The 11465-nt window shown below is 53.2% G+C and overlaps 1 protein-coding gene across 1 annotated transcript; it reads left to right on the forward strand.

Moving 5' to 3' along the window:
• Window positions 1-1316: 1316 nt before the first annotated feature.
• HPD (4-hydroxyphenylpyruvate dioxygenase) lies at window positions 1317-11187 on the forward strand. The gene is made up of 14 exons (XM_060027987.1): window positions 1317-1424; window positions 1544-1570; window positions 2107-2169; window positions 2509-2613; window positions 3245-3287; window positions 3427-3509; window positions 4496-4585; window positions 5508-5611; window positions 6005-6082; window positions 6618-6780; window positions 6915-6986; window positions 8820-8942; window positions 10621-10737; window positions 10812-11187. The coding sequence occupies exons 1-14, from the start codon at window positions 1422-1424 to the stop codon at window positions 10920-10922; spliced, it is 1182 nt and encodes a 393-aa protein (XP_059883970.1). The 5' UTR covers window positions 1317-1421; the 3' UTR covers window positions 10923-11187.
• Window positions 11188-11465: the final 278 nt, after the last annotated feature.

Genomic DNA, 11465 nt, shown 5'->3' on the forward strand with positions numbered 1-11465 from the left:
AGCACCTCAGATCTTTAGTTGTGGCATGCGGGCTTCTTAGCTGCAGTATATGGACTCAGTTGTGGCATGCATGTGGCATCTAGTTCCCCGAGCAGGGATCGAACCCGCGGCCCCTGCAGTGGAAGCGCAGAGTCTTAACCAATGGACTGCCAGGGAAGTCCCATAAACTTTTTTTTTTTTTAGTTTAAATAAATTGGAAAGAAAACCTATGAGTTATTTATAATTAGGACAAAATAAATATTACTCTCAAAAGACAACAACAACAAAAACGGCTAATGCAGGACATTTAGGGAGCCAAAATGCAAGAGGGTGGGGTGGGGTTGGCACAGTCCCTGGCTGAGACTGCCAGCTTCAGGGTCTTGGAAGAGTTTCCAGGCAAAGAGGATAGTTGATGAAGTCAGTTCCCCAGGAAGATGTCTCAGCAACAGAGTTTCTGGGGACGGATGTGGAGCTAGAGGCAGGGGGCTGTCCTGGAGCCCTCAGGTAAATGCCACAGCTGGCCAGCAGTTACCACTCCATCTTCCAGGAAAGTGAGCCTTGAGGATTAGGGTATGGGGGATGCTGGGGAGGAACCCAGGCCTTCCTCCTCCCAGGGCCGTAAGCTCCCCCTTCCCACCACTCTGGGCCAGGAGTAGGGCCACAACCTCTTTCCCAACACCCAGGCTGTGGCAACGCCAAGGCCTCCCTATTCTCCATCAGCCCCCCACGCAAAGCCCCAAAGAAACATAACTAATCATAACCAGCATTAACAGAGATCTTACTGTGTGCCAGATTCTATTCCAAAAACTTATGTTTATCTCATTTAATGCCCTGCTACACTACTATTGTTCCCATTTTACAGATGGGAGACTGAGGCTTAGAGGAGTTCGGTAACTTTCCCCAGTCACATAGTATGTAGACCTCCAGGATCCAAACCCCCACACCCATGCCTCTAACCACTATTGAATACAAGCTTTTTACCTAAATATAAACCATACACTTGCTACGCAAACAAGTGGCTGGCTTCAAGACCAGTCCCTAATCCCCCTCAAATTCTCCCTGAATAAGAATGCTGGAGCCACCTCTGCACCCAAGCTGGCCTTGGCTTCTCAGCTTTGGATTCTGGAGGGCAAAGATCGCAGTCCCAGCCCAGGGTCCTGGAAAGAATGTGCCCTTGGCTTCTGGCCCCGGCTCTGCCCCCAACTGGCTGGTGGCCTTGGGCGAGTCACTCCCCCTTTCTAGGCCTGACAGCATCACCCTGTCCAATGAGGCCGTGCCTGGATCAGAGGCTTCCAGGCCTAGGAGCTTCCAGGATCACCTCCCACCCCCAGGAAGGCCAGGAGGCCAGGGGCGGGACTTGCTGGGTGTTAAATATTTCTGTCCAGCACTCTGCTGGCCTCTCATCCCAGTCTTCCCAGGAGGAAGTGTGACCAAGATCAGTCATGGTAAGAGCCTGCCTGGAGCCATGGCAGCTTTTGCCAACGGCCACGGATCTGGAGTGAGATTTCCAGAAGCACCTTGTGTCCAAGTTTCCATGTCTTACTGTCCTTTTCTTTCTCCTTAGACGACTTACAGCAACAAAGGAGAGAAGGTAAGCAGGAGGGGAAATGTGGGGTCAGGGCCCCGGGAGACCGGGATGCTAGCAAAGAGCAGAAGAGGAATAATAGCTACAAGGGTTACGTGACGTTCTGGATGCACACTCAAGTTCATCTCTGCCCCCCCTGCCACGTCTAGACTGAGCTGGACTCAACCTTGCCCTCCTAAGAAAAACTTTTACCTCTTCTTAAATTCCTGGCAATTCCTTAATCCTGTCTGGAAGTTCTTTCTAAGGTCTAACTTAAATCTGTGTCGCTGCAGCATAAGGCTGTTTCCCCCTGTGAAACTTGGGCAGGCCTCCCAGGGGAGAGGGGGGCTCACCAATCCTGAGCCCACAGGAGCTCAGTTTCTACATGAGAAACCTTTCGAGGCTTGGCAAGCCTTCAGGGCAGCAGGGTGGGGCGGGCTGGCTTCTCCTCAGTTCTTGGATTGAGGGTGGGACAAGGGAGGTGGCTAGGGGACACCTCTCCACTTGCACTTTTCTAGACCCACTTCTAGGGACTAAGCCTTGCCCCTTCTCTTCTTCTGCAGCCTGAGAGAGGCCGATTCCTCCACTTTCACTCTGTGACCTTCTGGGTTGGCAACGCGAAGCAGGTAAAAGCTGGGCAAGGTGTTGGGAGTGGATAGAGGGCAGGCAAGGGGGCCTCTAGGACAAGGGCAGGTCTCCAGCTGGGTCTGTGATTGGGCCCTGGGACGGGAGGATCAGGGCCAATGTTGGGAGAGTCCCAGGATGGACAGTCACTCTTTGGATCCTAATTACACAATCAGGGCCACGGATCCCAGTGGGAAACTTACCTGAGATCAGCGTGGGCCAGGGAGCAGGCTTTCTTCCCAGGAGGATCTCGGCAGCTGGGGCAACAGGGCAGATAGGCTTGGGGGACTGGGGGCCTGCCCCTCGACCCTCACGGGCCCGTCTGCAACTCTGTGATTCAGGCTGCGTCGTACTACTGCAACAAGATGGGCTTTGAACCCCTAGCCTACAAGGGCCTGGAGACGGGTTCCCGGGAGACAGTCAGCCACGTGATCAAGCAAGGGAAGGTGAGTCTCCGCCCAGGACCCTACCCATCCAGGAGGGCCATCTCTCTCCCTGCTGGTCTCTGAGCTCCCTGACAGCTCTGGCACCTCTGGGTGCAGGAGGCCAGGAAGCCCTTCCTCCAGGCGGCCCAGTGCTCTTCCAGGCTGCCCGGTGTGGTTAGCGGAGCGTGCACTGAGGTCAGCCTTCACTGGGCCCTCCACCGGCACCTTCGTACGACATGCAACAGGGACCTTCTTGGTTTGGTCTACTTCTCGGCCTGGCCCGACGCTGGTCTCACAGACGTTCAGGAAAAGTTGGCAAAGGCCTCAGACGTCAGACTGGAAATCTAAGCAGTGCCCTGGTCCATGGATCCCTGGGGCTCTCCCCACTGGGAGGCTTGACTGGCAGCTCATCCCAAGGCCCCAGGAGGGTCTGTCACGGGAGAAGCCCCCATCCCTCAGGACCAGAGGGGAAGCTAAGGCTGAGAAAGGACAGGAACCCAGGGTCAACAGTCCTGCCTGGCTGGGAAGAGGGGTCTTGTCCTAATGTCCCACCAGGGGTATCTCACTGGTGGGCAGGGAGGGGGGCCGGGGATGCACCTCCAGAAGCTCACCTGAGCCACCAGCCACACCTCCCTTCTGCTCTACATCTTAGATTGTGTTCATCTTCTCCTCTGCCCTCAACCCCTGGAACAAAGGTGAGGGGGCCCCAGAGGGTTCGGGGTGCCAGGGAGTGGAGACATGGTTTTGTGGGTGGGGGTTAGGGACACAGGGGTGGATCAGGGTTCAGGGAGGGGCCATGACTCCAGCGCCACCTGCCTCCCCTGCCGGCCACAGAGATGGGCGATCACCTGGTGAAACATGGCGACGGAGTGAAGGACATTGCCTTCGAGGTGGAGGACTGTGACTACATCGTGCAGGTGAGGCCGCACCTGGGCTGGTGCGGAGACGAAGCAGTAAGGCTCAGCCTGCCCTCTGTCTGCGACAGGGACCCCCATCAGTCAGGGCTGGAGGACACTGCCACGCTGGAGTGATGTGCCCAGATGTTGGCTGACACACACCTGAGTTCCAGTGACACCCTGCCCCTTAGTAGCCGTGCAACCTCTGTCTGAGCCTCAGTTTCTGCATCTGTAAAATGGGGATAACCACCTACCTCACTGAGTTGTTACAAAGAGGAAACGAGGTCACAATTATCATTTCTTGGGCCTGACTGTACCAAACGCTGTATTCAAGAGGCAGTTTAGATGTTCAGAGTGTAGATTCCAGAGGCAGACTGCTGGGTCTCTATCTTATTAGCTGTGTGACTTCAGGTGAGTGACTTAAATTCTCTGTGCCTCAATGTTCTCATCTATAAAATAGAGACAATTATAGTGCCTTTCATGTAATGTTGCTGTGCAGATTAAAGAGGCTAGTACTTACAACAGTGCCTGACATGTGATAAGCATAGACATGCAGTAATAAGGTTTTGCTAAATATCAAATACATGATTCATGCATGTAAGGCACTTGACAGAGGGTGTGACACATAGTAGGTGCTCCATAAATGTCAGCTTGTATTTGTCTTATCCAACCACCCTTTTTACAGATGAAGAAACTGAGGACTAGAGAGGGCGAAGGGCCACAGAGTGAGTTAGCACAGGACAGGCAGGACAGACCCCCACCCCCACCTGGTTTGTCTTAAATAGCCCCAGCTCTGGGCCTGGACCTCAGTTTCCCTATCTGCCAAATGGGCATGAGCCATGGGTGTCAAGGGCAACAGCTAAAGTTCGCTGGAGTTCCTGCCTGGGGCTGGAAAAACTGGAGGAGGCTGCGGCAGGACCACGCAGAGAGGATCCAGCAGCGGCAGCCAAAGGGTCCAGCACTGAGGGTCCAGCACTGACCACCTCCCCACCCCATCTCCTCTGCAGAAAGCCCGGGAACGAGGCGCCAAGATCGTGCGGGAACCCTGGATAGAGCAAGATAAGTTTGGAAAGGTGAAGTTTGCTGTGCTGCAGACGGTGAGTTAACCTCAGTGCCCCACCTCTCCTGCTGTCAGCAGCCACTTAGATGCCAGGACCCCCCTCCGCAGCCCCTGACCCCATTATACCATCCCACACTTGTGCCTCAAAGTGCAGACATTCTCCCTGGACCCTGATCTCCTGTATTCTTGGCTGGTGTGCAGAGGCTGAGGAGGGCTACCAGTCACGCCTCTGGGCTTCCCTTCCTCCCCAGTGGGGGCTGATAGCATGGGGATGCAAGGAAGGAGATGGGTGGGTCTGGGGAAGGAGGTGGAAGGGAAGCCCTGCCCCACTCAAGCTATGTGACTTTGGGCAAATCACTTCACCTCCCTGGGACTCCGTTTAAATGAGCAAGTTACCACCTGCGTGGTCCACCTGTGTGATCTGCCACACGCTAATTAACCGTTCTGTGCCTGTTTCTTCAGCTATAACTCCTCCCACAGTCATTTAAAGGATCAAATGAGATGATTCGTGTATAGTACTTAGAACAACAGCGCTTGGCATATCACAGACACGCAGCAAAGATTACCTGATACAATCATAGGTCCTTCCTCCTCAAGATTTAATACAACTCAAAGATTGTTAGAATGATTGAAAAGGCCCTTCCATATAATTAGATCCAACACCCTCATCATCTTCATTCAGGCAACACATTTTAATCGAGCACCTATTATGTGCCAGGACAGCATCATGAGCAAAATGGCATCCCCGCCTCCACAGAGCTTCTGGTCCTGTGGGGCAGACAGACTGTCAAATTCCCAAATGTCAGACTGCAATTCATTTTGGAAAGGGGAAGTGACTTGCCCAAAATCACACTTGGAGTTAGGGCCAGGTCTGGGTTGGAACCCAGGGCTGTGTTGGCACCATGAAATGCAGCCTGGCCTCAGCAGGGGTGGGACCTCAGGCTGTTCGCCACCCACAGTATGGGGATACTACACACACCCTGGTGGAGAAGATGAACTACACCGGCTGGTTCCTGCCTGGATTCGAGGCCCCAGCATTCGTCGACCCCCTACTTTCCAAGCTGTGAGTGCCCCTTGGGGCAAGGGTGGGGTGCCCTCTCTTCCACGCAGAGGGGACAGAGCATCTTGGTCCCTGCTGGGGAGCCCCTGAGCATCCCAGGATGGCTTGAAGAGGCAGCATAGAGGCCAAGAGCCTAGGGTCTGGAACCCAACTGCCTTGGTTCAAATCCCAGCTCTGTCACTTACTAGCTATTTAACCTTGGCAAGTTATTTTTCTAAGCCTCAGTTTCTTCATCTGTAAAATGGGGCTAGTAACAGTGCGTGAGTCGATGCAGATAGTGTGTCTATAGTAAGTGCTATGGAAATAATGAGCAGTTACTGTTATTGAGGAGCTGGTGGAAGGAAGAGATTTAGGGAGTAGCCTTCTCCTCACCCCCTAACTGCCTCCCTCTCCCAGGCCCAACTGCAGTCTCGAGAGAATTGATCACATTGTGGGAAACCAGCCTGATCAGGAGATGCTGTCTGCCTCAGAATGGTGAGTCCCTGGCCCAAGCCCTTCCCACATGTGTGACAGGCCCACTCCCAGGTGTTGTCAGGAAATAGAGCACGAGGTGGGGCCAGGTTAGTCTGAGGTCACTGATTCATCTGTTCCCTGAAAAACTGTCACCATGGAGACCAGAGGATTTAAGGCCCAAAGTGACCCGCTGGTCTCCCTCTGAGGAACCTTGGGGAATCAACACAGGGGGTGTCACAGTCCAGGGAGGCTTGGAGGAAGGCTGTCACTACCCAAAGAGCACGTGTGTGCAAATTAGAAGCAAGTACCCTTTCTCAAAAGCACCTCCATCTGTTGGAGCGGTGCCATGTATACGGATCTTGTTATCAGATGCTTTACTTCCACCCAAAGGAAAATTGTCATAATAAAGGTACAAACCTATGATGTGCGTGATGTGAAAGGTGGTACCCTTTTTGGAGCCTGCTCAGGGAACAAATTCTGGAAGGTGGAATAGGGGCAGGGGGCAGGTCCCAGGCCAACATCAGAGCCATTGTGCCCTTCCGGCCACCCCCCACAGGTACCTGAAGAACCTGCAGTTCCACCGTTTCTGGTCCGTGGATGACACGCAGGTGCACACGGAGTACAGCTCTCTGCGGTCCATCGTGGTGGCCAATTACGAGGAGTCCATCAAAATGCCCATCAATGAGCCAGCGCCGGGCAGGAAGAAGTCCCAGATCCAGGTGGGGCCTCCCTCGGGCCCCGGGGGCCTTGGCTGGGGAAGAACGAAGCAGGGAAGAGGTTTGAGGGCTCTTGCAGGGGCAGGGGTGTGGGTGACGGGGCCACTGACAATGGTTTCCTTGCTCCCCTCCCACAGGAATATGTGGACTATAACGGGGGCGCTGGGGTCCAGCACATCGCTCTCAAGACTGAAGACATCATCACAGCGGTTAGAAGCCCATTCCTGGTCCTAATTCACCTCCCATTCAGCTCCAGAGCCAAACTCTGCAAACGGAGTCAGAGGCTGGGGATGGGGGTGACGAGTGGCAGTCCTGGGTCCCCTTCGTCAGCCCAGACGGCTGACAGGGCTCCCTTACTGGCTCGTGCCATTCATGTGCAGGCATATTCCCACCCTAGAGAGTTTGGTCTCTCTGCTACAGAAGTAGCAAGTGCCAGAGTAACAAGAAGCCTGGGCTCTAGACCTGGTTCTGCCAGTAACGTACTAAGAGTCTTTGGGGGATTCAACCCCCTCTCTGGGCTTCAGTTGCATCAAATTGAAAATGAGGATATTAAGCTACAAGATCCACTAGGTCCTTTCATCCAAACTAAATGTCCTGAGTCTATGGCTCCAGCCCTTGGGGAGGCTGGGTCCTACCTGTTCTTAATGTGGCAGTACGACCAAGTGGACAAGAGCCTGGCCTGTCCCATTCAGCCCCAGCCCAACCAAGAATTCACCATGACCATGGCAACTTCATTCATTCATTCACGCAATAGATGCTTATTGAGCACCTACTATGTGCCAGGCACTGTTTCAGGTACTTGGGACACATTAGCCAACAAGACAATAGTTTCTACCCTTACGGAGGCACAAAACAAAATTAGTAAAATATCTCTGTTAGATGGCAGTGAGTGCTCTAGAGGAAAATCAAGCAGGGCCATGGGCGAGGGAGGGTGAAGGACATTTTTTTTTTTTTAATTTCAAGCTTTTCTTTTTCTTTTTTATTTATTTATTTTGGCTGTACCAGGTCCCTTAGCTGCGGCACACGGGATCTTCATTGTGGCACACGGGCTTCTTAGTTGCGTCATGTAGGATCTAGTTCCCTGACCAGGGATCGAACCCAGGCCCCTGCACTGGGAGGGCAGAGTCTTACCCACTGGACCACCAGGGAAGTCCCAGGACTTTGTATATTTAAATTAGGCGGTCACCAAAGTCCTGGCGCTAAGAAGGAGACATTTAAGAATGCAGAAGACATTGGGCTTCCCTGGTGGCACAGTGGTTGAGAATCTGCCTGCCGATGCAGGGGACACGGGTTCGTGCCCCAGTCTGGGAAGATCCCACATGCCGCGGAGCGGCTAGGCCTGTGAGCCATGGCTGCTGAGCCTGCGCGTCTGGAGCCTGTGCTCCGCAACAGGAGAGGGCACAACAGTGAGAGGCCCGTGTACCCCAAAAAAAAAAAAAATGCAGAGGAGAGAGGAAGCAGTGGAAATCTGGGGAAAGCGCCCCAGGAATAAGGGACATCCAGGGTAGAGGAAGGTTAAAGGAACAGCTGGAACAGAATGAACAAGGAAGAGAAGGGTAGGAGATGCGGTCAGAAGGTAGGAGTGGGGGCAGATAGTGAGGACTTTAAATTTGACTCTGAGACACCACGGTTGGTAAGCAGAGGAGTGACATGATTTGACTTGTATTTTAGTAAAATCCCTCTGGCTCCTATGTTGAGAATAGATATTAATACTTAATCTCTCAATGCCTCAGTTTTCCCAGCTATGAAATGGGGAGAACAATCATCTAAATGTCTCAAAAGATTAGTGCATTGACATAATGAGACAGTACATAGAAAGTGCTCGAGAGAGGCACGTAGTGAGGTCCCATAAATGTTAGTGATTGCTGTTCTTCCATCGGGACCCACAAGGCCCAAAAAAGGAAGGGGATGAGGTCACACTGCATTCTGGCAGTTTGGGGAAGCTGGAGTAGGGACCCTGCCTCCTCCTGGCCCAGCACTTCCCCCTGGCTGGGAGTGTTGAGCATGGAGAGAGGACTGACCTTGACCCTGCTCTGAGACAGATTCGCCACTTGAGAGAGAGAGGCATGGAGTTTTTGGCTGTTCCGTCCACATACTACAAACAACTGCGGGAGAAGCTCAAGTCGGCCAAGATCCGGGTGAAGGAGAATATTGATGTTCTGGAGGTAAGGCCTCGAACAGGATCCTCGGTCAGCCGAGGAGAACAAGCCCTGAGTTCCATCTTGCCTCACAAATGCTGTCTCAACCTTGCATCAGGCACTGGGATGCAGCCAGGAAAGCAGACCAGGTCCCTGCCGTCATGGAACTTGCATTCTAGTGAGAAGACAGATGACAAATAAATAACACAAACACCATTGGAGAGAGAGAGAGAGAGCTGGTGCTGTGCAGAAACTTAAAACAGGCTATGACAGAGAGTGATCTGGGGCTGCTACATAGGAGGCAGTCAGGGAAGGCCTCTCTGAGGAGGTGACATTTCAGTGAAATCAAGATGATGAAAGGGAGTTGGCTGTGTGAAGACCTAGAGAAAGAGCAGTCCTGGCAGAGGGAACAGCAAGTGCAAATGTCCTGAGGTAAGAGCAAGCTCTGAGTATTTGAGAAACAGAAAGAGGGCCAGAGTGAATGAAAGGAGGTGTTTGAGGAGTGGCCCAGGTCAAAGAGGTAGGCAGGAGCCGATTCCTCTGGTAGGCTATTTAGGAGTTCGGATTTTGTTCTTCTGTGGCCAGAAACCATTGGAGGTTTTTCTGGTTTTGTTTTTGACAGCTTTATTGATATTTAAGGCACATAACATACATCATTTTTTAAAATACATAATTCAGTGGGTTTTGGCTCTTCACTATATTATGCAGCCATCATTGAAATCAATTTTGGAATATTTTCATCACTCTAAAAGGAGACCTGAAACCTCTTAGAAACCACCTCTCAATCTCCCCATTCCACCTCCTCACCCTCAGCCCTAGGCAACCACTGATCTTCTGTCTCTATAGAGCTGCTTTTTCTGAACATGTCATATAAATGGAATCACATAATCTTTTGTGACTGGTTTCTTTCACTCAGCATCATGTTTTCAAGGTTCATCCATATTGTAGCACGTGTCAGTACTTTGTTCCTTTTTATAGCTGAATAATATTCCATTGGATGAATAGACCACATTTTGCTTACCCACTCATCAGTTGATGGACATTTGTTTCCACTTTTTGGCTATCATGAATAATGCTATGATCATCTGGGTAACAAGTAGCTGTGTGGACATACGTTTTAATTCTCTTGGGTAGATACCTAGGAGTTAAATTCCTGGGTCGGTCATATGGTAACTCTACTTCTACTTTTTTTTTGCCGTACGTGGGCCTCTCACTGTTGTGGCCTCTCCTGTTGCGGAGCACAGGCTCCGGACGCGCAGGCTCAGCAGCCATGGCTCACGGGCCCAGCCACTCCACGGCACGTGGGATCTTCCCGGACCGGGGCACGAGCCCGTGTCCCCTGCATCGGCAGGCAGACTCTCAACCACTGCACCACCAGGGAAGCCCCACTGGAGAGTTTTAAACAGGGGAGTGAGATGATCTGATTTTGAAAGACCCCTGAATGTGAGGAAGATGGATTGTAAGGAGGCAAGAGCAGAAGCAGGGAGAGCTGTGTGGGTGCTACTTGGGTGGTCCAGGCCAGCCTTGGGTGGCTAACACAGGGGCTGAGGCGGGGAGGTGGAGGTGTCTGGAACTGCTGCAGAAAAGGGTCTTTTCTTGGCTTTGGGGGTGCAGGAGCCCCCATGGCCTTTCTAAATATCCCACCATTTCAGGCTAGAGGGGCCAGCCAGCCTCCCCCTTACCCAGTCCCCTGTCTCCCACCTAGGAGCTGAAAATCCTGGTGGACTACGACGAGAAAGGCTACCTCCTGCAGATTTTCACCAAGCCCATGCAGGACCGGCCCACGCTCTTCCTGGAAGTCATTCAGCGCTACAACCACCAGGTACCACTAAGGACCGCCTGTCCCCAGCGGTTGGCTTTCTGGGTCCGCAGCTCACCTCCTTTCTCCCGCTCCAGGGTTTTGGAGCCGGCAACTTCAACTCACTGTTCAAGGCCTTCGAGGAGGAGCAGGACCTGCGGGGCAACCTCACCGACATGGAGACCAACGGGACTGTGCCCGGCATGTAGGCCGCTCTGGTGCCGCCTGACCCACCGAAGCCCCGCCCACCTGCCGGCGCACGGTGGGCCACGCCCCCTCGTCCTGGAACGCGCCCACTCCACAGGCCCTGAACAGCGAGCGAGCCCTCCTTACTGGCCGCTCCCTTTAGACCCCGCCCACCAGCCGCCTCCGGGACCTCCCACACACACAAGACTCCGCCTACCTCCTAACTCGCCCTCTCGGTTGGGCTGTTCAGTCTCCCGCCCTCCGGAATAAAGCGGACTGGGGTCCAAGGCGGTGTCCACGTGTTTGTGCCGGGCTGGAGCAGTGAGGTTCTTTGGCCGCCAGGGGGAGCTCAGGGCGGCAGCACTGTAGGAGACATCCACGTTAGGAGTTCAGAGGCTGCGGGAGCCGAGGAGGCGCCGGGGGCTAGCGCTGGGCTGAGTAGGACCGCGCAGGTTGCGGGGAGTTCTGGAACCAAGAGGTGCAGAGGGCCTACACGCTAAAGGGAAAGACAGACAATAGCGTTTTGTAGAGTGGTAAATGCTATTAAGAAAATAAAGCGGGTGATG

Source organism: Delphinus delphis, chromosome 13, assembly GCF_949987515.2.
Source record: "Delphinus delphis chromosome 13, mDelDel1.2, whole genome shotgun sequence".
Lineage (NCBI taxonomy): Eukaryota > Metazoa > Chordata > Mammalia > Artiodactyla > Delphinidae > Delphinus > Delphinus delphis.